The sequence below is a fragment of the Heterodontus francisci genome, chromosome 36 (assembly GCF_036365525.1).
Source record: "Heterodontus francisci isolate sHetFra1 chromosome 36, sHetFra1.hap1, whole genome shotgun sequence".
Lineage (NCBI taxonomy): Eukaryota > Metazoa > Chordata > Chondrichthyes > Heterodontiformes > Heterodontidae > Heterodontus > Heterodontus francisci.
In genome coordinates this window covers 608,595-634,763 of record NC_090406.1, presented here as the reverse complement: position 1 = coordinate 634,763, position 26,169 = coordinate 608,595, and the positions used below count along the sequence as shown (strand labels likewise).

Below are 26,169 nucleotides of genomic sequence, written 5' to 3'. Positions count from 1 at the left end.
CCCTTATTCAAGAAAGGGTGTAAGGACAGTCCTAGTAAATACAGGCCAGTTAGTTTAAGTTCAGTGGCAAGGTTTTAGAAACAATCATCAGGGGAAAAAAATCAACAGGCACTTGGAGAGGTTTGAGTTAATTAAGAAAAGCCAGCACAGATTTCTAAAAGGTAGATCATGTTTGACTAATCTAATTGAATTTTTTGATGAAGTAACAGAGAAGGTTAATGATGAGAATGCGGTGGATGTTGTCTATCTGGATTTTAAGAAATTGTTTGATAAAGAACCACATAAAAGGCTGCTTAACAAAATTGAGGCTCATGGAATAGGAGGGTCAGTGTCCAACTGGATAAAAATGTTCCCAAGAACAGAAAACGGTGAGTTGTGATAACAGTTGTTTTTCAGACTGGAGGATGACCGATTGTGGTGTTGCCCAAGGGTCAGTGCTCGGACCACTTCTTTTTATGATATATATATATATATATAAATGACTTGGTTCTTGGAAAACAGTAAAATCTCAAAATTTGCCGATGATACCAAACTTTGAGGAGTGGCAAACAGTGAGGATGATATGAACTGCCTGCAACAGGACACAGATAGGCTAGCAGAATGGACAAACAAGTGGCAGATGGAATTCAATACAGACAAGTATGAGGTGATGCATTTTGGCAGAAGGGATAGGGAGAGGCTATACAGACTTAATGTCACAGTTCTAAACAGTGTGCAGGAACAGAGGAGCCTCAGGTGCATGGGTGAAAGGAGAGAGTGGTTAGCAAAGCATATAGGATCTTGAGCACCATAAATAGAGACATAGACCACAAAATCAGGGAAGTTATGCTGAACATTTCTGAACCTCTGGTTAGGCTGCAAGTAGAGTATTGTGTCCAGTTCTGGCCACCATACTTGAGGAAGGATGTGAGGGTCCTTGAGAGGGTGCAGAGGAGTTTTACCAGAATGGTCCCATGGATGGGGGATTTTAGTTACAAGGTTAGGTTGAAAAAACTGGGGTTGTTCTCCATGGAGCAAAGGAGATTGAGGGGAGATTTGACAGAGGTGTACAAGATTAGGACAGGCTTAAATAAGTTAGACAAGGAAAAACGGTTCCCATTAACTGATGTTACAAGGACTAGGGGACACAGATTTAAGGTATTGGACAAGAGATGCAGGGGGAATGTGAGGTAGAACTTTTTTACGCAGCAAATGATAATGACCTGGAAATCACTGCCTACAAAAGCCGAGACAATCAATGATTTCAAAAGGAAATTGGATGGTCACTTGAAGGAAGTAAGCTTGCAGGGCTATGGGGATCAAGTGGGGGAGTGAGACTGATTGGATTGCTCCGCGGGGAGTCAGCATGGACTTGATGGGCCAAGTGTCCTCCTTCTATGCTGTAAATGACTCTATAACTCTAAGTAAAGAAATAAAAGTTATGTCTGGTGTTAATAGTAGGTCAATTATGTTCAAGATAGACAGATGAAGGGCATTGTTTAATTAAGGATTAACAGTGGATGTAAAGAGAGCCTGCTGGGACACGGTGGTGGTGGTGGTGGTGTTGGGGGAGGGGAGGTGAGGTGGAGATATGTAATGCTGTATTTTGTGAATAAACTGACCATCAAGAAAAAGATCTGTGTCTAGGTTCATTCTTTACCATTTGGTTTGGATCCATATAACATCTAAAGAAGGTGTAAATGACAGGATCATGAACAGCTGCCATCCAAAATTGAAAAGAAAGAGACAAAGCAAAACCAGAGAGAAAAAGGAACCAAAACAGAGACAGAGTTCTGAAATTGCTGAACTCAATGTTGGGTCCAGAAGACTGTAAAAGAACAAATCAAAAAATGAATTGTTGTTCCTCGAGCTTACACTAAGCTTATATGGAACTTCATTGGAACACTGCAGGAGGCCGAGGACAGAGAGGTCAGAGTGGGAGCAAGGTGGACAATTAAACTGACAGGCGCCTGAAAGCTCAGGGTCACACTTGCAGATTGACTGCAGGTGCTCTGCAAAGTGGGCACCCAGTCTGCATTTCTCTCCAGTGTAGAACACACTACATTGTGAGCAGCAAATACAACGACAACTACTACTACAGTACTAAATTGAAAGAAGTACAAGTAAATTGCTGTTTCACCTGGAATGAGTGTTTGGGGCCTTTGGCAAAGTAGAGAGGATGTAAAAAGGCAGGTGTCAATCTTTTTATAAATAAGCAGCTGCAATCATGAACTCTAAATGAGAATCCTGCCTTTTCAAAGAACCCCAAGACATCCCAAATTCCTTCACAATTTACTAGTTGATTCTGAGCTGCAGTATTATGTAAACAAACAATGCAGCCAATTTCTATACAACAGAGTCATAGAGTTATACAGCACAGAAACAGGCCCTTCAGCCCATCGTGTCTGTGCTGGCCAGACAGCACCCAACTATTCTAATCCCATATTCCTGCACTTGGCCTTTAGGCTTGTATGCTACGGTATTTCAAGTGCTCATCTAAATACTTCTTAAATATTGTGAGGGTTCCTGCCTCTACCACCTCTTCAGGCCGTGCGTTCCAGATTCCAACCACCCTCTGGGTGAAAAAATGTTTCCTCAAATCTCCCCTAAACCTCCTGCCCCTTACCTTAAATCTATGCTCCCTGGTTCTTGACCCCTCCGCTAAGGGAAAAAGTTTCCTCCTATCTAACCTATCAATGCCCCTCATAATCTTGTACACCTCAATCATGTTCCCCCTCAGCCTTCTCTGCTCTAAGGAAAACAACCCTAGCCTTTTCAGTCTCTCTTCATAGCTGAAATGCTCCAGCCCAGGCAACATCCTGGTGAATCTCCTCTGCACCCTCTCCAGTGCAATCACATCCTTCCTACACAGTACTCCAACTGTGGCCGAACTAACATTTTATATAGCTCCATCATAACCCCCCGCTCTTATATTCTATGCCTCAGCTAATAAAGGCAAGTATCCCATATGCCTTCCTAACCACCTTATCTACCTGTTGCTGCTGCCTTCAGTGATCTATGGACAAGAACACCAAGGTCCTTCTGACTTTCTGTACTTCCTATGGTCCTACCATCCATTGTGTATCCCCTTGCCTCGTTAGTCCTCCCAAAATGCATCACCTCACATTTTTCGGGATTAAATTCCATTTGCCACTGCTCCGCCCATCTTACCAGCCCATCTATATCGTCCTGTAATCTAAGGCTTTCCTCCTCACTATTTATACCACCACCAATTTTTGTGTCATCTGCGAACTTACTGATCATACCACCTATATTCATGTCTAAATCATTAATGTACACTACAAACAGCAAGGGTCCCAGCACCGATCCCTGTGGTACACCACTGGTCACAGGCTTCCAATCGCAAACACAGCCCTCGACCATCACCCTCTGCCACCTGCCACTAAGCTAATTTTGGATCCAATTTGACAAATTGCCCTGGATCCCCTGGGCTCTTACCTTCTTAACCAATCTCCCATGCGGGGCCTTATCAAAAGCCTTATTGAAGTCCATGTATACTAGATCTACTGCTTTATCCTCATCGACACCTCTTGTCACCTCCTTGAAAAATTCAATCAAATTTGTTAGACATGATCTCCCCTTGACAAAGCTATGCTGACTATCCCTGATTAATCCCTGATTCTCCAAGTGGAGATTAATCCCTTCCCTCAGAATTTTTTCGAATATTTTCCCAACCACTGATGTTAGACTCACCGGCCTGGTTTATCCCTACTACCCTTCTTGAATAATGGTACTACATTCACTGTCTTCCAGTCCTCTGGTACCTCTCCTGTGGCCAGAGAAGATTTGAAAATGTGTGTCAAAGCCCCTGCAATCTCCTCCCTTGTCTCACATAACAGCCTGGGATACATCGCATCTGGGACTGAGGATTTATCCACCTTTAAGCCCACTAAAACAGCTAATATTTCCTCCCTTTCAAAGCTAATTTGTTCAAGTATGTCACAATCCCCCTCCCTGATCTCTACACCTACATCGTTCATCTCCATAGTGAACACAGATGAAAAGTAATCATTTAAAACCTCACCTATGTCCTCCGGCTCCACACACAGATTGCCACTTTGGTCCCTAATGGGCCCTACTCTTTCCCTGGTTATCTTCTTGCCCTTAATATACTTATAAAACGCCTTGGGATTTTCCTTTATCTTGCCCGCCAGTGTTTTTTCATGCCCCCTCTTCGCTCTCCTAATTACTTTTTTAAGTGCCACCCTACACTTTCTATACTCCTCTCGTGCCTCCACTGTTTTCAGCTCTTGGGATTAGCCGTAAGGCTCCTTTTTTTTCCTGATCCAATCCAGTATATCCCTTGACATTCAGAATTCCTTGGGCCTGTTAGTCCTACCCTTCTCCTTAATGAGTACATGTTGGCTCTGAACTCTCACAATTTCCTCTTTGAATGACTCCCACTGGTCTGATGTAGACTTTCCTACAAGTAGCTGTTCCCAGTCCACTTGGCCAGATCCTGTTTTATCATATTGAAATCGGCCTTCCCCCAATTCAGTACCTTTATTTCCCGTCCATCTTCGTCCTTTTCCATAACTACCTTAAATCTCAGAGTTATGGTCACTATCCCCGAAATGTTCCCGCACTGACACTTCTACCACTTGACCGGCTTCATTCCCTAGCATTCGGTCCAGTAGTTTAGTTTAGTTTTAGTTTAGTTTAGAGATACAGCACTGAAACAGGCCCTTCGGCCCACCGAGTCTGTGCCGACCATCAACCACCCATTTATACTAATCCTACACTAATCCCATATTCCTACCACATCCCCACCTGTCCCTATATTTCCCTACCACCTACCTATACTAGGGGCAATTTATAATGGCCAATTTACCTACCAACCTGCAAGTCTTTTGGCTTGTGGGAGGAAACCGGAGCACCCGGAGAAAACCCACGCAGACACAGGGAGAACTTGCAAACTCCACACAGGCAGTGCCCAGAATTGAACCCAGGTCGCTGGAGCTGTGAGGCGGCGGTGCTAACCACTGCGCCACTGTACTGCCCCTTCTCTTGTAGGACTTTCTTCATACTGACTCAAAAAGCTCTCCTGTATGCATTTTAAGAATTCAGCCCCTTTTAAGCCTTTTGCACTAAGACTATCCCAGTTTGGGGCGGCACAGCGGCTAGCACCGCAGCCTCACAGCTCCAGCGACCCGGGCTCAATTCTGGGTACTACCTGTGTGGAGTTTGCAAGTTCTCCCTGTGTCTGCGTGGGTTTTCACCGGGTACTCCGGTTCCCTCCCACCACCAAAAGACTTGCAGGTTGATAGGTAAATTGGCCATTATAAATTGCCCCTAGTATACTTAGGTGGTAGGGGAATAGAGGGACAGGTAGGGATGTGGTAGGAATATGGGATTAGTGTAGGATTAGTATAAATGGGTGGTTGATGGTCGGCACAGACTCGGTGGGTCGAAGGGCCTGTTTATGTGCTGTATCTCTAAATAAATAAAAAAAATAAATAAATATTGGGGAAGTTGAAATCCCCTACTATTATTACCCTATTATTTTTACACCTGTCTGAGATTTGCCTACATACCTGTTCTTCTATCTCTTCCTGACTATTTGGAGGCCTGTAGTACACTCCCAGCCAAGTGATCGCCCCCTTTTTGTTTTTAAGTTCTACCCAAATGGCCTCATTTGAGGAACCTTCTAAGATATCATCCCTCCTCACTGCAGTAATTGACTCCTTGATCAACAGTGCAATGCCACCTCCTCTTTTATCCCCTCCCATGTCGCGCCTGAAGATTTTATACCCTGGAATATTGAGCTGCCAGTCCTGTCCCTCCCTCAACCAGGTCTCTGTGATAGCGATAATATCATAACCCCATGTGCTAATCAGTGCCCTCAATTCATCTGCCTTACTTGTAAGACTCCTTGCATTGAAATAGATGCAATCTAACCTTGCATTTTGCCCTTGTGCCTTACCAGGTCTATATTTTCTCTGCCTTCCAGGCAGACTCACTTTCTGTTCTATATTATCCCCAGTTGTACCTCCACTCTCTATCCCATCCCCCTGTCAAATTAGTTTAAACCCCCCCACCCCAACAGAACTAGCAAACCTCCCAGCAAGGATGCTTGTCCCATTCCGGTTCAGGTACAACCCGTCCAACTTGTACAGGTCCCACCTTTGCCAGAAACAGACCCAGTGATCCAGGAACCTAAAGCCCTCCCTCCTGCACCATCTCCTCAGCCACACATTCATCTGCTCTATCCTCCTATTTCTATACTCACTAGCACGTGGCACCGGGAGTAATCCAGAGATTACAACCTTTGAGGTCCTGCTTTTTAATCTGCTACCTACCTCTCCTGGGAGGTCATCCCCCCCAACAGTATCCAAAGCGGTATATCTGTTTGAGAGGAGGATGGCCACAGGGGACTCCTGCACTACCTGCCTGCGCCTACTACTCCGTTTGGTGGTCACCCATCCCTTTTCTGCCTGTGCTGCCATTACCTGCGGTGTGACCCCCTCGCTAAACATGCTATCCACGACATCCTCAGCATCGCGGATGCTCCACAGTGAATCCACCCGCAGCTCCAGCTCCGTAATGTGGGTAGTTAGTAGCTGCAGATGGATGGTCACTGGAAGCGTCCCTGATTTCCCACATAGTGCAGGATAGCATACCACAGGGCCAAGCTCGCCTGCCATGACTTACCTTTAAATTAATTTAGTTACTCCCTTTAAAAAATACTAATTACACTAGTGGTCTTGTTCTATTCCAAACACTACCCATTACAATCTAAAGTCCTTAATAAATTACTCGAAGTAGTACTACTCACCTCATCACTTGAGGTTTTTTTTTAAAAAAACTTTCCCCTTTTTTAAGCAATTTAAATGCACTAACAGCTGTTACTTACCCAACCAATCACCATGCAGAATTCCCGTGATGTCACTATAAGTTTTCTTTTCCCTCTTTTCGAGTCTCAGCACGCACCAAGAAACACAGAGAGAGCCTGCTGCCACTCCAGATCAGGTTCCATGCAGGGTCTGCCATCCGCCACTCCACTATGCTCTCAAGTAAGTGAAAGAGGGCCTCGAGCCCTGCTCTTTATTTACAGCTGCTGCTCCAGATCAGGTTCCACGCAGGTCCGCCAGCCACCGCTCCGCTCTGCTCCCAATGAATGAATGACCAGAAACAATTGTGGGATTTTATTGATTCCCCTTTCTCCATCTCATCTGTTACATTCTTGGCAACAACTTGTTGCTTCTTGACAAGTAGTTTTCATACCAGCTTGCTACTTATTTATTCACAGATTACCGACTGGTCTGGTTATGTCATTGCTTTTTCAGAAATTTGACCTTTGAATTAATCACATTTTTAAAAAATTCTGTCATGGGATGTGGGCGTCGCAGGCCAGGCCAGCATTTATTGCCCATCACTAATTGCCCTTGAACTGAGTGGCTTGCGAGGCCATTTCAGAGGGCATTTCAGAGTCAACCACATTGCTGTGGATCTGGAGTCACATGTCGGCCAGACCAAGTAAGGACAGCAGATTTCCTTCCCTAAAGGACATTAGCGAACCAGATAGGTTTTTACAACAATCGACAATGGTTTCATGGCCATCTAGTCCAGTGACAATACCAGCACGCCACCGCCTCCCATTTAATCACTTTTCAGGAGTGATGGCTTTTGTGTATGAGTGTGTTTGTCTGTGTGTGAATATATGAGTACATGCATGTGTTTTGCTGTGTGTACATGTGTGCAAGTTTGCATATGCTTGTGTGAGTGTGTATCTCTGTGTGTGCATGGGGGCAGATGTTTACACGTATGTGTTTGCAAATATGTTTGAGGGTATGTTTGAAGATGTCAGAGTTATAGAGTAATCAAGGAACAGTAGGAGGCCATTCGGCCCATCGAGTCCATGCCAGCTCTCTGTAGAGCAATCCAGTCAGTCCCATTCCCCCCACTCTATCCCTGTAACCCTGCAAATTTATTTCCCACAAATGCCCATCCAATTTCCTTTTGAAATCTTTGATTGTCTGCACTTCTACCACCCCCAAAGGCAGCAAATTCCAGCTCATTACCTATGCATAACAAAGTTCTTCCTCACATCTTCCTCACAGGGTGGCACAGTGGCGCAGTAGTTAGCACCGCAGCCTCACAGCTCCAGTGACCTGGGTTCAGTTCTGGGTACTGCCTGTGCGGAGTTTGCAAGTTCTCCCTGTGACTGTGTGGGTTTCTGCCGGGTGCTCCGGTTTCCTCCCACAGCCGTAGACTTGCAGGTTGATAGGTAAATTGGCCATTGTAAATTGACCCTAGTGTAGGTAGGAGAATGGTGGGGATGTGGTAGGTAATATGGGGTCAATGTTTCTTTTTGGGCCTCCTTATCTCGAGAGACAATGGATACGTGCCTGGAGGTGGTCAGTGGTTTGTGAAACAGCGCCTGGAGTGACTATAAAGGCCAATTCGAGAGTGACAGGCTTTTCCACAGGTGCTGCAGAGAAATTTGTTTGTCGGGGCTGTTGCACAGTTGGCTCTCCCCTTGCGCCTCTGTCTTTTTTCCTGCCAACTACGAAGTCTCTTCGACTCGCCACATTTTAGCCCCGTCTTTATGGCTGCCCGCCAGCTCTGGCGAACGCTGGCAAGTGACTCCCACGACTTGTGATCAATGTCACAGGATTTCATGTCGCGTTTGCAGACGTCTTTATAGCGGAGACATGGACGGCCGGTGGGTCTGATACCAGTGGCGAGCTCGCTGTACAATGTGTCTTTGGGGATCCTGCCATCTTCCATGCAGCTCACATGGCCAAGCCATCTCAAGCGCCGCTGACTCAGTAGTGTGTACAAGCTGGGGATGTTGGCCGCCTCGAGGACTTCTGTTAGAACATTAGAACATTACAGCGCAGTACAGGCCCTTCGGCCCTCGATGTTGCGCCGACCATCTGACCTACATTATTCCATTTTCATCCATATGTCTATCCAATGACCACTTAAATGCCCTTAAAGTTGGCGAGTCTACTACTGTTGCAGGCAGGGCGTTCCACGCCCCTACTACTCTCTGCGTAAAGAAACTACCTCTGACATCTGTCTTATATCTTTCACCCCTCAACTTAAAGCTATGTCCCCTCGTGTTTGCCATCATCATCCGAGGAAAAAGACTCTCACTATCCACCCTATCTAACCCTCTGATTATCTTAAATGTCTCTATTAAGTCACCTCTCCTCCTCCTTCTCTCTAACGAAAACAACCCCAAGTCCCTCAGCCTTTCCTCGTAAGACCTTCCTTCCATACCAGGCAACATCCTAGTAAATCTCCTCTGCACCCTTTCCAAAGCTTCCACATCCTTCCTATAATGCGGTGACCAGAACTGCATGCAATACTCCAGGTGCGGCCTCACCAGAGTTTTGTACAGCTGCATCATGACCTCGTGGCTCCGAAACTCGATCCCCCTACTAATAAAAGCTAACACACCATATGCCTTCTTAACAGCCCTATTAACCTGGGTAGTAACTTTCAGGGATTTATGTACCTGGACACCAAGATCTCTCTGCTCATCTACACTACCAAGAATCTTCCCATTAGCCCAGTACTCTGCATTGCTGTTACTCCTTCCAAAGTGAATCACCTCACACTTCTCCGCATTAAACTCCATTTGCCATCTCTCAGCCCAGCTCTGCAGCCTATCTATGTCCCTCTGTACCCTACAACACCCTTCGACACTATCCACAACTCCACCGACCTTCGTGTCATCCGCAAATTTACTAACCCACCCTTCTACACCCTCATCCAGGTCATTTATAAAAATGACAAACAGCAGTGGCCCCAAAACAGAACCTTGCGGTACACCACTAGTAACTAAACTCCAGGATGAACATTTGCCATCAACCACCACCCTCTGTCTTCTTTCAGCTAGCCAATTTCTGATCCAAAGCTCTAAATCACCTTCAACCCCATACTTCCGTATTTTCTGCAATAGCCTACCGTGGGGAACCTTATCAAACGCCTTACTGAAATCCATATACACCACATTCTGTGTTGGAGATATGGTCCTGCCACCTGATGCCAAGTATTCTCCGGAGGCAGCGAAGATGGAATGAATTGAGACATCGCTCTTGGCTGACATACGTTGTCCAGGCCTCGCTGCCATAGAGCAAGGTACTGAGGACACAGGCCTGATACACTCGGACTTTTGTGTTCCGTGTCAGTGCGCCATTTTCCCACACTCTCTTGGCCAGTCTGGACATAGCAGTGGAAGCCTTTCCCATGCGCTTGTTGATTTCTGCATCTAGAGACAGGTTACTGGTGATAGTTGAGCCTAGGTAGGTGAACTCTTGAACCACTTCCAGAGCGTGGTCGCCAACATTGATGGATGGAGCATTTCTGACATCCTGCCCCATGATGTTTGTTTTCTTGAGGCTGATGGTTAGGCCAAATTAATTGCAGGCAGCCGCAAACCTGTCGATGAGACTCTGCAGGCACTCTTCAGTGTGAGATGTTAAAGCAGCATCGTCAGCAAAGAGGAGTTCCCTGATGAGGACTTTCCGTACTTTGGTCTTCGCTCTTAGACGGGCAAGGTTGAACAACCTGCCCCCTGATCTTGTGTGGAGGAAAATTCCTTCTTGAGAGGACTTGAACGCATGTGAAAGCAGCAGGGAGAAGAAAATCCCAAAAAGTGTGGGTGCGAGAACACAACCCTGTTTCACACCACTCAGGATAGGAAAGGGGTCTGATGAGGAGCCACCATGTTGAATTGTGCCTTTCATATTGTCATGGAATGAGGTGATGATACTTAGTAGCTTTGGTGGGCATCCGATCTTTTCTAGTAGTCTGAAGAGACCACGTCTGCTGACGAGGTCAAAGGCTTTGGTGAGATCAATGAAAGCAATGTAGAGGGGCATCTGTTGTTCACGGCATTTCTCCTGTATCTGACGAAGGGAGAACAGCATGTCAACGGTCGATCTCTCTGCTCGAAAGCCACACTGTGCCTCGGGGTAGACGCGCTCGGCCAGCTTCTGGAGCCTGTTCAGAGCGACTCGAGCGAAGACTTTCCCCACTATGCTGAGCAGGGAGATTCCACGGTAGTTGTTGCAGTCACCACAGTCACCTTTGTTTTTATAGAGGGTGATGATATTGGCATCGCGCATGTCCTGGGGTACTGCTCCCTCGTCCCAGCACAGGCATAGCAGTTCATGTAGTGCTGAGAGTATAGCAGGCTTGGCACTCTTGATTATTTCAGGGGTAATGCCGTCCTTCCCAGGGGCTTTTCCACTGGCTAGAGAATCAATGGCAGCACTGAGTTCTGATTTGGTTGGCTGTATGTCCAGCTCATCCATGACTGGTAGAGGCTGGGCTGCATTGAGGGCAGTCTCAGTGACAGCATTCTCCCTGGAGTACAGTTCTAGGTAGTGCTCAACCCAGCAGTCCATTTGTTTGTGTTGGTCAGTGATTATGTCCCCTGATTTAGATTTGAGGGGGGTGATCTTCTTGATGGTTGGCCCAAGAGCTCTCTTCATGCCATCATACATTCCTCTGATGTTTCCGGTGTCTGAGGCCAGCTGAATATGACTGCATAGGTGTTGCCAGTAGTCGTTTGCGCAGTGCCTGGCTGTTCTTTGTGCAGTGCTTCTGGCTGCTTTAAGTGCTGCGGATGTTAAATCGCTGGGGGCTTTCTTGTAGTTCAACAGTGCAATGCGCTTAGCGGCTATGACAGGTTCCAGCTCTTCATTTTGAGATTGAAACCAGTCTGCATTTCTCTTCGCACTTTTGCCGTAGGTGGTCAAAGCTGACTCATAGATGGAGTCTCTGATGTGGGCCCACTTGGTCTCAGCATCCCCTGTGGGAGTGTTTTGAAGGGCTGTTACAAGTGAATTTAGAAATTTTTGTAACAGCTGTGGGTGAGAAATTCTGCTGGTGTTGATGCGCGGGTGGCCCTTCTGCTTGGAATGATGCAACTTCTTTGGTCTGAGTCTAACCTTGCTGCACACCAGGGAGTGGTTGGTGTCGCAGTCCGCACTGTGGAAGCTGCGTGTGATTTGAACACTGTTTAAGGCGGCACGCCTTGTGACAATGAGGTCTAGCTGGTGCCAACGACGCGATCTTGGGTGCCTCCATAGAACATAGAAAAATACAGCACAGAACAGGCCCTTCGGCCCACGATGTTGTGCCGATCCTTTGTCCTCTGTCAAGGACAATTTAATCTATACCCCATCATTCTCCTTTATCCATATACCTATCTAAAAGCCGTTTGAAAGTCCCTAAAGTTTCTGACTCAACAACTTCCCCAGGCAAGGCATTCCATGCCCCGACCACTCTCTGGGTAAAGAACCTTCCCCTGACATCCCCCTTATATCTCCCACCCTTCACCTTAAATTTATGACCCCTTGTAACGCTTTGCTCCACCCGGGGAAAAAGTTTCTGACTGTCTACCCTATCTATTCCCCTGATCATCTTATAAACCTCTATCATGTCACCCCTCATCCTTCTCCGTTCTAATGAGAAGAGGCCTAGAATGTTCAGCCTTTCCTCGTAAGACTTATTCTCCATTCCAGGCAACATCCTGGTAAATCTCCTCTGCACCCTCTCCAAGAAACCTGGTGACAGGGTTTAGTGTGAAAGAACGAGTTGGTGATGCAGAGGTTATGATAGGTACACAACTCAAGCAGTCTCTGCCCGTTCTCATTCATCCTTCCAACGCCATAGCGCCCAAGGCAGGAGGGCCATGAGTCATGCTCGGCCCCAAACCTGGCATTAAAGTCCCCCAGCAGGAATAGGTGTTCGGTGTTGGGGATGCTGATAATGATGTTATGGAGTTGTTCATAGAACTGGTCTTTAGCTTCAGGTGCGGAGCAGAGTGTTGGAGCAAAGATGCTGAGTAGGTGTACTGGACCAGAGGTGGTGAGCAGTCGGATGGACAGTATGCGTTCCGAGCCATTTGAGGGAGGCTCAATCATGCCGAGCAAGGAGTTTCTGATGGCGAAGCCCACTCCATGCTGTCTTGGTTCTTCAGGATCCCTGCCCTGCCAGAAGAAGGTGTCGTCTTGCTCTGCTAGAGATCCACTCGGGGGGAGGCGTGTCTCCTGAAGTGCTGCAATGTCTACATTGAGTCTACTGAGCTCATTGTTAATGATGGCGGTCTTCCGAGAATCGTTGATTTGTGTAAGGTCTTCCGACAGGCCAGGACACATAGTTCTGACGTTCCAGCTTGCAAAGCGAAGGGCTGGTACCTTCTTTCCTTTTTTCGTGTTGTTTGGTGCGGTGTATCAGTCCACCTTTCGGGCAATGACCCTGAGCTCCAAGCACCCATTGAAGCAGGTAGACTGTGGCGGGACAGAACCTTATTGACCGGGGGCTGCCCGGTTTGAGGCGGGCGGTAGCTGTCCAGTGAGGTGCAATGACCTCTCCCACCGACAAAGGCAACCCGTGGCGCCCAGTTTCTACGCCAATTTATCTGGACTTATAACCCGTAACTGCTGCCTTCCGTGTTGTTTTAGTCGCTGTGAGGCAACTATGGAGTGACCTCTCCATGGCGCATGCCTGGGCAAGTTTATGGAGGTTGAGAGTTGCCCAGTCGTCAAAACCCCCCTCTCGGCCTTTCTGGTGGGGTCCAAAGGAGTGCAGAGCACGACGTTTGGCACTGGTATGGCTGCAGGAACTGCCGGAAACATGCCAAAGGTGACACATGACCGCCTACGGGGTTCCGCTCCGGATTATCTGTTAGGGTTTACTCCCTTAGCCTTGGTCTCTCCCGAGACGCCCACAAGGCAGTGGGGTTGTTAGGGCCCCTACACAGGTGTAGGATGGTGCCTGTGGGAGGAGGGGATGCGAGGGGGAGGGGTGGAGGGAGGGTGGGGTGCGAGGGGGAGCTGGGAAGGGGGCTGTAAGGGGGTGTGGGGGGAAGATGGTGCGGGGGGGCGGGCTGGGACGGAGTTGTTGGGGGGTGAGCTGAGAGGGTGGAGCAGGGAAGGGGAAGGGGGGAAAAGGGGGGGGGGGGGGGGAAGCGGGTGCAGGTAATAAGGTCCCTAGTGCCCACCATCGACGTCCGGAAAGCTCATCCACGTCCTTCAGGAGGTGAAGCATCTTTTGGCAGACTTACAGAGGTGATTACATTCACTAAGGGTTTTTTTTCCAGTGGTTTAAATAAAGGCATGCAGCATTGCCGACAGTGCGCTGCAGATGCTCTCCGAGCCATCTCCCGCGGGTGCTTTGAAGTTGCGGCCGGGGGGCCGTTCGTGGATTTTTTGGGTGATCGGGGCACCTTTTCTCAAGACTTCTCTAGGGTCCCGCTGCTCCTTCTTCACCTCAATGGACTTACCGCATGCCGTGGCTGCAGACACTCTGGGCGGTGAAGACAGCAGGATCGGAGATTAAAGTGGGTCAATGTGGGATTAATATAAATGGGTGGTTGTTGGTCAGCACAAACTCGGTGGGCTGAAGGGCTTGTTTCAGTGCTGTATCTCTAAATAAAATAAATAAATAAAAATCCCCCCTGCATCTATTGTCCAAAACCTTAAATTTGTGTCCCCTAGTCCATGTACCAATGGTTAATAGGAACAGCTTTTCTTTGTCTACCCTATCCAAACTTGTCATAATTTTGTACAACTCTAACAAATCGCCCCTCAACTTCCTTTTTCCAAGGAGAACACCAGCTTCTCCAATCTAACTTTGTCGCTAAAATCCCTCAACTTTGGAACCATTCTGGTAAATCTCCTCTGCACCTTCTCAAGGACCCTCACATCCTTCCTAAAGTGTGGTGACCAGAACTGGACATAATACTCTAGTTGGGGCCTAACCAGAGCTTTATAAAGGTTCAGCATAACTCCCTGCTTTTGTACACAATTCTCTATTTATGAAGCCCAGGATCCCATATCTAGCCACTCCCTTTACTAGCCATTCTCTCAACAGGTCCTGCAGCTTCAAACATCTATTCACATGAACTCCCTGATTGCTCTGTCTCTGCACTCTCTTTAGAACTGCGTTATATTGCATATATTGCATCTCCCTATCCCTTTTGCCAAAATGCGTTACCTCACACTTCTCTGTATTATATTCCATTTGCCTACCCATTCTGCTAGCCTATCTATGTCCTGTTGCAGGCAGTTTGTATCATCCTCACCGTCACATCTCCAAGTTTGCTATCATCAGCAAATTTTGAAAATTTGCAGTCTTTCAATATCCAAGACATTTATATACATCAAGAAATCAGTGGTCCCTGACCCTTGGGGAACACCACTGTCTACCATCCTCCAGTCTGAAAAGAACCAATTCCCACAACTCGCTGTTTTCTGTCCTGATGTCAACTTTTTATCCAGTTGGACACTGACCCTCCTATTCCATGAGCCTCAACTTTGTTAAGCAGCCTTTTATGTGGTTCTTTGTCAAACTCTTTCTGAAAATCTTTATAGACAACATCCACCACATTCCCCTCATCAACCTTCTCTGTTACTTCATTAAAAAATGTAATTAGATTAGTGAAACATGATCTGCTTTTTACAAATCTGTGCTGGTTCTCCTTAATTAACTTAAGTGGGTGTTTATGTGTGCACCTGTGTGTTTATGTGTATGTTTGAGGGTTGTCTGCTTATGTGCTTGTGTGCACACGCAAGTATGCCTGTTTGTATGTACGCTTGAGGATGCTTTTGTATCTGTAAAAATGAACTGTTTTCTGCAACAAATATTGAAGCAGAAAAAAACAGTTTTTACTACAAAATAAAAAATAGACAAGCCTTGACAATATCAGTCTGATTCTTAAGAAAGATAATGCTTAATGGCAGCTCTGGAAGCAGTAGCAACAGGTTTCCATGTGACAAGTCTGTTCCTGTTATGTAGCCAATCTGATTGGAGGAAATCTGTGTGAAAATCTATCTGACATTAATTTGCATATCATTTACATTGCTACTGTATTTAAGAGTACGTCAGAGAAAGATTCTAGCTGCAGCATGAATTAATTCATAGGGGTTTGCACCTTTAAATAAATGTAAAAATCACTTCGAAGGGCATGGATTAATCAAGAATAGTCAGCATGGATTTATTTATTTTTATCTTATTTAGAGATACAGCACTGAAACAGGCCCTTCGGCCCACCGAGTCTGTGCCAACCAACAACCACCCATTTATACTAATCCTACATTAACCCCATATTCTCTACCACGTCCCCACAATTCTCCTACCACCTACCCACACTAGGGACAATTTATAATGGCCAATTAACCTATCAACCTGCAAGTCTTTGGCATGTGGGAGGAAACCGCAGCACCCGGCGGAAACCCACGCAGACACAGGGAGAACTTGCAAACTCCGCACAGGCAGTACCCAGAACTGAACCCGGGTCGCTGGAGCTGTGAGGCTGTGGTGCTAACCACTGCGCCACTGTGCCGCCCATTTATTAAGTGAAGATCTTGTCTAACTAACTTGATTGAATTTTTTGAAGAGGTAACAAGCAGGATTGATGAGGGTAGTGCAGTTGATGTGGTCTACATGGATTTTAGCAAGGCAGATTGTTTAAAAAAATAAAATCCCATGGGATCCAGGGGAATGTAGCAAACTGGATACAAAATTGGCTCAGTGGCAGGAAACAAATGGTAATTGTTGATGGGTGTTTTAGCGACTGGAAGGCTGTTTCCACTGGCATTCCACAGGGCTCAGTACTGGGTCCCCTGCCTTTTGTGGTATATATTAACGATGTGGATGTAAATGTAGGGGGAATGATCAAGAAGTTTGCAGACGACACAAAGATTGACCGTGTGGTAGATAGTGAGGAGGATAGCTGTAGACTGCAGGAAGATATTGATGGTCTGGTCAGATGGGCAGAAAAGGGGCAAATGGAATTCATCCTGGAGAAGTGTAAGGTGATGCATTTGGGGAGGTCAAACAAGGCAAAGGAATACACAATTAATGGGAGGATACTGAAAGGTGTAGAGGAAGTGAGGGACCTTGGAGTGAATGTCCACAGATCCCTGAAGGTAGCAAGACAGGTCGATAAAGTGGTTAAGACGGCATATGGAATCCTTTCCTTTATTAGCCGAGGTATAGAATATAAGAGTAGGGAGGTTATGCTGGAACTGTATAACTCATTGGTTAGGCCACAACTTGAGTACTGTGTGCAGTTCTGGTCACTTCATTACAGAAAGCATGTAATTGCACTAGAGAGGGTACAGAGGAGATTTACGAGGATGTTGCCAGGACTGGAAAAATGCAGCTATGAGGAAAGATTGGATTGGCTGGGTTTGTTCTCCTTGGAACAGAGAAGACTGAGGGGAAATTTGATTGAAATGTACAAAATTGTGAGGGGCCTGGATAGAGTGGAAGTGAAGGGCCTATTTACTTTAGCAGAGAGATCAGTGACGAGAGGGCATAGATTTAAAGTGATTGGTAGAAAGATTAGAAGGGAGATGAGGAAAAATATTTTCACCCAGAGGGTGGTGGGAGTCTGAAACTCACTGCCTGAAAGTGTAGTAGAGGCAGAGATCCTCAACTCATTTAAAAGGTGTCTGGATATACATCTCGCGTCCCATAACTTGCAGGGCTAGTGACTAAATACTGGAAGACACGATGGGCCAAGTGGCCTCTTTCTGTGGAATAAACTTTCTATGATTCTACTGACATCTAAATTACAACTTCTAGTTGGCAAAAATTGATGTAAAACCTTCAGAAGCTGTGAATCTTACTTTCGTCAGCATTATAATTCAAAAACCTTCACGGGACCTAGATTTAACCTGATAGTTCCAATAGATTGTATGTGCCCAATGCACCAGAGGAAAATTAATTAGACCCCACAGGAAGCGAGGAAATAATGTGCACTGAACCCAGATTGCTTCAAGACATCATCAGAAAAACATTAACCCTAATCTCCATTAAACCCACAGTCATTTATAATTTTGTTTACTGCCATATCCAGGATTTAGCTGAAGACATTTCTTTTTAGAATTAGAATTAGAATTAGAATATTACAGCGCAGTACAGGCCCTTCGGCCCTCGATGTTGTGCCGATCATCTGACCTACACTATTCCATTTACATCCATATGTCTATCCAATGACCACTTAAATGCCCTTAAAGTTGGCGAGTCTACTACTGTTGCAGGCAGGGCGTTCCACGCCCCTACTACTCTCTGCGTAAAGAAACTACCTCTGACATCTGTCCTATATCTTTCACCCCTCAACTTAAAGCTATGTCCCCTCGTGTTTGCCATCCACATCCGAGGAAAAAGACTCTCACTATCCACCCTATCTAACCCTCTGATTATCTTGTATGTCTCTATTAAGTCACCTCTCCTCCTCCTTCTCTCTAACGAAAACAACCCCAAGTCCCTCAGCCTTTCCTCGTAAGACCTTCCTTCCATACCAGGCAACATCCTAGTAAATCTCCTCTGCACCCTTTCCAAAGCTTCGACATCCTTCCTATAATGCGGTGACCAGAACTGCACGCAATACTCCAGGTGCGGCCTCACCAGAGTTTTGTACAGCTGCATCATGACCCCGTGGCTCTGAAACTCGATCCCCCTACTAATAAAGGCTAACACACCATATGCCTTCTTAACAGCCCTATTAACCTGGGTAGCAACTTTCAGGGATTTATGTACCTGGATACCAAGATCTCTCTGCTCATCTACACTACCAAGAATCTTCCCATTAGCCCAGTACTCTGCATTGCTGTTACTCCTTCCAAAGTGAATCACCTCACACTTCTCCGCATTAAACTCCTTTTGCCATCTCTCAGCCCAGCTCTGCAGCCTATCTATGTCCCTCTGTACCCTACAACACCCTTCGACACTATCCACAACTCCACCGACCTTCGTGTCATCCGCAAATTTACTAACCCACCCTTCTACACCCTCATCCAGGTCGTTTATAAAAATGACAAACAGCAGTGGCCCCAAAACAGAACCTTGCGGTACACCACTAGTAACTAAACTCCAGGATGAACATTTGCCATCAACCACCACCCTCTGTCTTCTTTCAGCTAGCCAATTTCTGATCCAAAGCTCTAAATCGCCTTCAACCCCATACTTGCGTATTTTCTGCAATAGCCTACCGTGGGGAACCTTATCAAACGCCTTACTGAAATCCATATACACCACATCCACGGCTTTACCCTCATCCACCTGTTTGGTCACCTTCTCGAAAAACTCAATAAGGTTTGTGAGGCACGACCTACCTTTCACAAAACCGTGCTGACTATCGCAAATGAACTTATTCTTTTCAAGATGATTATAAATCCTGTCTCTTATAACCTTTTCCAACATTTTACCCACAACCGAAGTAAGGCTCACAGGTCTATAATTACCAGGGCTGTCTCTACTCCCCTTCTTGAACAAGGGGACAACATTTGCTATCCTCCAGTCCTCCGGCACTACTCCTGTCGACAATGACGACTTGAAGATCAACAACAACGGCTCTGCAATCTCCTCCCTGGCTTCCCAGAGAATCCTAGGATAAATCCCATCTGGCCCAGGGGACTTATCTATTTTCACTCTTTCCAAAATTGCTAACACCTCCTCCTTGTGAATCTCAATCCCATCTAGCCTAGTAGGCTGTATCTCAGTAATCTCCTCGGCAACATTTTCTTTCTCTACTGTAAATACTGACGAAAAATATTCATTTAACGCTTCCCCTATCTCCTCTGATTCCGCACACAACTTCCCACTACTATCCTTGATTGGCCCTGTTCTAACTCTTATCATTCGTTTATTCCTGATATACCTATAGAAAGCCTTAGGGTTTTCTTTGATCCTATCCGCCAATGACTTCTCGTGTCCTCTCCTTGCTCTTCTTAGCCCTCCCTTTAGATCCTTCCTGGCTAGCTTGTAACTCTCAAGCGCCCTAACTGAGCCTTCACGTCTCATCCTAACATAAGCCGCCCTCTTCCTCTTGACAAGCGCTTCAACTTCTTGAGTAAACCACGGCTCCCTTGCTCGACAACTTCCTCCCTGCCTGACAGGTACATACTTATCAAGGACACGCATTAGCTGCTCCTTGAATAAGCTCCACATTTCGTTTGTGCCCATCCCCTGCAGTTTCCTTCCCCATCCTACGCATCCTAAATCTTGCCTAATCGCGTCATAATTTCCTTTCCCCCAGCTATAATTCTTGCCCTGTGGTATATACCTGTCCCTGCCCATCGCTAAGGTAAACCTAACCGAATTGTGATCACTATCGCCAAAGTGCTCACCTACATCTAAATCGAACACCTGGCCGGGTTCATTACCCAGTACCAAATCCAATGTGGCATCGCCCCTGGTTGGCCTGTCCACATACTGTGTCAGAAAACCCTCCTGCACACACTGGACAAAAACAGACCCATCTAAAGTACTCGAACTATAGTATTTCCAGTCGATATTTGGAAAGTTAAAGTCCCCCATAACCACTACCCTGTTACTCTCGCTCCTGTCGAGAATCATCTTCGCTATCCTTTCCTCTACATCTCTGGAACTATTCGGAGGTCTATAGAAAACTCCCAACAGGGTGACCTCTCCTCTCCTGTTTCTAACCTCGGCCCATACTACCTCAGTAGACGAGTCCTCAAACGTCCTTTCTGCCGCTGTAATACTTTCCTTGATTAACAATGCCACACCCCCCCCTCTTTTACCCTCTTCTCTGTTCTTTCTGAAACATCTAAATCCCGGAACCTGCAACATCCATTCCTGCCCCTGCTCTACCCATGTCTCCGAAATGGCCACAACATCAGGATCCCAGGTACCAACCCATGCTGCAAGCTCACCCACCTTATTCCGGATGCTCCTGGCGTTGAAGTAGACACACTTTAAACCAAGTTCTTGCTTGCCAGTGCCCTCTTGCGTCCCTGTAACCTTATCCCCTACCTCACTACTCTCAACAGCCTGTACACTGGCACTGCAATTTAGGTTCCCATTCCCCTGCTGATTTAGTTTAAACCCCCCCGAAGAGCACTAACAAATCTCCCCCCCAGGATATTGGTACCCCTCTGGTTCAGGTGAAGACCATCCTGTTTGTAGAGGTCCCACCTACCCCAGAAAGAGCCCCAATTATCCAGGAAACCAAAACCCTCCCTCCTACACCATCCCTGCAGCCACGTGTTCAACTCCTCTCTCTCCCTATTCCTCTCTTCGCTAGCACATGGCACAGGCAACAACCCAGAGATAACAACTCTGGTTGTTCTCGCTCTAAGCTTCCACCCTAGCTCCCTGAATTTCTGCCTTAAATCCCCATCTCTCTTCCTACCTATGTCGTTGGTGCCTATGTGGACCACGACTTGGGGGTGCTCCCCCTCCCCCTTAAGGATCCCAAAAACACGATCGGAGACATCACGTACCCTGGCACCTGGGAGGCAACACACCAACCGTGAGTCTCTCTCGTTCCCACAGAACCTCCTATCTGTTCCCCTAACTATGGAGTCCCCAATGACTAATGCTCTGCTCCTCTTCCCTTTTCCCTTCTGAGCAACAGGGACAGACTCTGTGCCAGAGACCTGCACCCCATTGCTTACCCCTGGTAAGTCGTCCCCCCCAACAGTATCCAAAACGGTATACCTGTTGTTGAGGGAAACGGCCACAGGGGATCCCTGCACTGCCTGCTGGTTCCCTTTCCTTCCCCTGACGGTAACCCATCTACCTACTTCTTTTACCTGAGGTGTGACTGCCTCCCTATAACTCCTGTCAATAATCCCCTCCGCCTCCCGAATGATCCGAAGTTCATCCAGCTCCAGCTCCAGTTCCCTAACGCGGTCTGCGAGGAGCTGGAGTTAGGTGCACTTCCCGCAGATGCAGTCAGCAGGGACACTCTTGGCGACCCCTACCTCCCACATTCTGCAGGAGGAACATACAACTGCCTTTACCTCCATTCCCACTATTCTAGATTCCCAATAAATCTACTGAAAAACCAATCGAAAAAAAAAGTCAAAACTTGTTCGCTTAGCAATCCGACGGACTGAAGTTTTAAATAAAAAGCTTACCTTATCAACACCCTAGAGTCCTTTTTTTTTTGGTTAGAGGAGGAGGGTGGGTGGGAGACACTACACGTGTCATGACATGATCCATGGAGTTTGTGCTCGATTGGATAGGTAGGATATTCATCCCATGCAAATACGTTTCATTTGAAAATTCATTAAGAAAAAATAGATTAAAAAAGAAAAATTGAAATTGCTGCGGAATGAAATAAAAACGGAAAATGCTGGAGCTACACAGCAAATCAGTAAGAATCTAATGAGAAAAGACTGATGCTTACAAACCTTTCATCAGTTCTGTCATAACTAGTCTGAAGGGTTAATAGTGTGAGTGTTGGTTTAAGAAAGATTGGGCAGTGCATGGTGAAGACTCACTGAATTGAACAGAACCCAAATATAAGTTACATTATGGAAACTGATTAAGGTTTAGCATCAGTAGAGTTAAGGAAATGTTACACCTTACACTGTTTTGTATCCAAGGAGGGAGAAAGATTTAAAAGTTTAAGATTTAACAGTCTTTGGTGCTGAGAGTGAAGAAAAGCTGAATAAAAACTCAAAAACATAAAGGCATGGTAAAATCTTACGCTCCTTACAAAACAACATATCTGGTAACTTCTTCTGAGCAGCACAGCAGGAGATTCACTAGTTTCAATTGTTGAGCTATGTACAGTTCTTACACAAAAATATAATAATGTTCCACAACACTCTTACCCCGTTGATCAGGACCCACGGAACATAATTATGTGATGGTTCCAGTTCATTGGTCATTTGAGCATTTTGATGCATCAATTCATTTCCCTGATCTCCATTCACACAGCTGCTAATGCTATCCCAGAACACAGTTGGTGCGTGCACTTGTAAACACTGTGAAGATCAACAGTTTCCCAGAATAAGACACTTGAGCTTGGTGAGGTACATTAGACTGAATCATTGTAGTTGCATTGATGGGAGTTAACAGTATACTTTTCTTTAATTAGCTCATTGCATCTTACAAACCCTTAACATTTGTTGTATTGAGTCTAGGTAATGTTACTCACCCGCTGAGCTTCAGTGAGGACTGAGGAGGCAGATTCCATACAGCAAATCACTGGCATATAAAATGTAGCATTCTCAAGGTAATGCATTATGCAAGTCTGGGCAAGGATAAACACAGTTAATAAATATTACAGGAAATAAGCACTTTTCTGCACTACCAACTCTGTGACTGAGATTTTATGGGCTACCCCCCCCCCACCCGAGGCAGGATCAGAGGTGGTGGGGGCAGGTGGGGGGGGTGGGGAGGTGGGGCGCAGGGCCCGTTGCCTCCCTGTCACCCAGCCATCTTCCGGGGGGCGGGGGGGGGTGGTGGTAATAGACCGATAACAACCTTCCCGCCCAGAGGCAAATTGAGATCCTTAGGTGGCCTATTAAGGGCCTTTTCCTGCTGCCACTAGGAGCTTACCAGCAGTGGGGACGGGGGAGAGGGGATTGGGGGGGGGGGGGCCTTGGCAGCGTAGGGAGGACACCTTGTAAAATGAGGCATACTCCCTGCGAGCTTGGGGATGGCCCTCCTTTGTGGGCAATTTGTGGTCCACAGAGGACCCCCAACATGAACCAATTCACCCCCCCCTCAGGACTCCCCTCCCCGGACTGCAAGATCACCCTCCAGCCCCCTCACTGGGGCCTTCCGGACTAGCCTCGGCGACCCTGCTTCAGTTACCTCTTCTCCGAGGTTCCAGCGTTGGGCCTGGGTCCGAGGCTTCTACAGTACCAGCAATGGCTACCACTCCCAGCAGTGCTGCTGACACTGCTGAGCTGCTGGCCCTGTGATTGGCCAGCAGCTCTTACAGACAGGAACCCCGTCCCTTTAAAGTCTTTAAAGGGATGGGGATCCTATCTCCTAAAACTTTAACAAAAAAAGATCAGAGTATCGCTCCAGGGTGGGGGTGGGGGAGGAAAGGCAGAGGCAGGGATCCCCCCACCTTTTCAGGCTGGTGCCAGGAGGGCCGCCTCCGGCACAAAATCCAGCTCTTTGAGTGTGAAATTTCTCCTTAGCTACTTTTAAACAATTGAAAAATAAGTTTTCAAAAGTACTGATGCACAACATGATAGTAAACAATTGAGAAAATGCTCTCTCAAACATCTAGAACAGATAATTATAATTATTTTGGTAAATTTTATTTTGATACTTAGAAAATTAGCACTGCTTCTGAGAAAAGGGGGCCTGGAAAGTCCTGGGTCTTACATTTGGTGGTGACTTATGCCCACTGAAATTGGAGGAGCCTGACATCACGAGTATTCCCCACCTCAGCTAATTTAATTAATGCTGGGTGAACAAGAGCAGGGCTCCTGCCAGCAGTGGATGGGGGAGGGATGTGGAGAGGTGGGGGTATGGGGAAGAGTGCCTGGCCAGTGGGGAGGGTAGGGTGTTGGGGGAGGGAGGGAGTAACAGGAAGGGAGAGGCTGGGGGTGGGGGGGAGCGAGGTAAGCAAGGTGAGCACAGAAAGTTCAGCAACCCTGTTACCGGTACAAGTGGAGGAAGGGATCTGTGAAACAAAAACAAGAAATGCTGGATTCACTCAGCAGGTCTGGCAGCATCTGTGGAAAGAGAAGCAGAGTTAACGTTTCGGGTCAGTGACCCTTCTTCGGAACTGACAAATATTAGAAAAGTCACAGATTATAAACAAGTGAGGTGGGGGTTGGGCAAGAGATAACAAAGGAGAAGGTGCAGATTGGACCAGGCCACATAGCTGACCAAAAGGTCACGGAGCAAAGGCAAACAATATGTTAATGGTGTGTTGAAAGACAAAGCATTAGTACAGATTAGGTGTGAATATACTGAATATTGAACATCAGCAAGTGCAAACCTGAAGAAAAACAACCTGAAAAAAACAGTGGGTGAGCAAACTGAACAAACTAAGATGAAATGAAATAAATGCAAAAAAAGATTGTAAAAAATGTAAAAAGGAATGTAAAAAAAAAAGGAAGAAAAAATAACTAAAAATGAAAGTAAAGTGGGGGGCTGTCATGCTCTGAAATTATTGAACTCAATGTTCAGTCCGGCAGGCTGTAGTGTGCCTAATCGGTAGATGAGATGCTGTTCCTCGAGCTTGCGTTGATGTTCACTGGAACACTGCAGCAATCCCAGGACAGAGATGTGAGCATGAGAGCAGGGGGGAGTGTTGAAATGGCAAGCAACCGGAAGCTCAGGGTCCTGCTTGCGGACTGAGCGGAGATGTTCCGCAAAGCGGTCACCCAGTCTGCGCTTGGTCTCCCCAATGTAGAGGAGACCACACTGTGAGCAGCGAATACAGTATACTACATTGAAAGAAGTACAAGTAAATCGCTGCTTCACCTGAAAGGAGTGTTTGGGGCCTGGGATAGTGAGGAGAGAGGAGGTAAATGGGCAGGTATTACACCTCCTGCAATTGCAAGGGAAGGTGCCCTGGGACGGGGACGAGGTGGTGGGGGTAATGGAGGAGCGGACCAGGGTGTCGCGGAGGGAACGATCCCTTCGGAATGCTGACAGGGGAAGGGAGGGGAAGATGCGACTGGTAGTGGCATCACGCTGGAGGTGGCGAAAATGGCGGAGGATGATCCTTTGGATATGGAGGCTGGTGGGATGAAAAGTGAGGACAAGGGGAACCCTGTCACGGTTCTGGGAGGGAGGGGAAGGGGTGAGGGTAGAGGTGCGGGGAATGGGTCGGACACGGTTGAGGGCCCTGTCAACCACAGTGGGGGGAAATCCTCGGTTGAGGAAAAAGGCGGTCATATCAGAAGCACCGTCATGGAAGGTAGCATCATCAGAGCAGATGCGTCGGAGACGGAGAAACTGGGAGAATGGAATGGAGTCCTTACAGGAGGTAGGGTGTGAAGAAGTGTAGTCGAGGTAGCTGTGGGAGTCAGTGGGCTTATAATGGATATTGGTAGACAACCTATCCCCAGAGATGAAGACAGAGAAGTCGAGGAAGGGAAGGGAAGTGTCAGAGATGGACCATGTAAAGGTGAGAGAAGGGTGGAAATTGGAAGCAAAGTTGATAAAGTTTTCTAGTTCGGGACGGGAGCAGGAAACGGCACCGATACAGTCATCAATGTACCGGAAAAAGAGTTGGGGGAGGGGGCCTGAGTAGGACTGGAACAAAGAATGCTCGACATATCCCACAAAAAGACAGGCATAACTAGGACCCATGCGGGTACCCATAGCGACACCTTTTACTTGAAGGAAATGCATGGAGTTGAAGGAGAAGTTGTTCAATGTGAAAACAAGTTCAGCCAGGCGGAGGAGGGTGTTGCTGGATGGGGACTGGTTGGGCCTCTGTTCCAGGAAGAAGCGGAGAGC

At 46.8% G+C, this 26,169-nt stretch overlaps 1 protein-coding gene across 3 annotated transcripts in view; it reads right to left on the bottom strand.

Moving 5' to 3' along the window:
* LOC137351334 (gamma-interferon-inducible lysosomal thiol reductase-like) overlaps window positions 1-26,169 on the bottom strand; it is a 115,445-nt gene that overhangs the window by 13,160 nt on the left and 76,116 nt on the right. For 2 of the 3 annotated variants that reach the window (XM_068015773.1, XM_068015772.1), the window contains exons 4-5: window positions 22,889-22,984; window positions 22,563-22,715 (exon numbers count right to left, since the gene is read on the bottom strand). In XM_068015773.1, the coding sequence (XP_067871874.1) occupies window positions 22,563-22,715; window positions 22,889-22,984 (249 nt within the window). The remainder of the gene's footprint in view (window positions 1-22,562; window positions 22,716-22,888; window positions 22,985-26,169) is intronic. The other variant, XM_068015774.1, reaches the window with a different exon arrangement.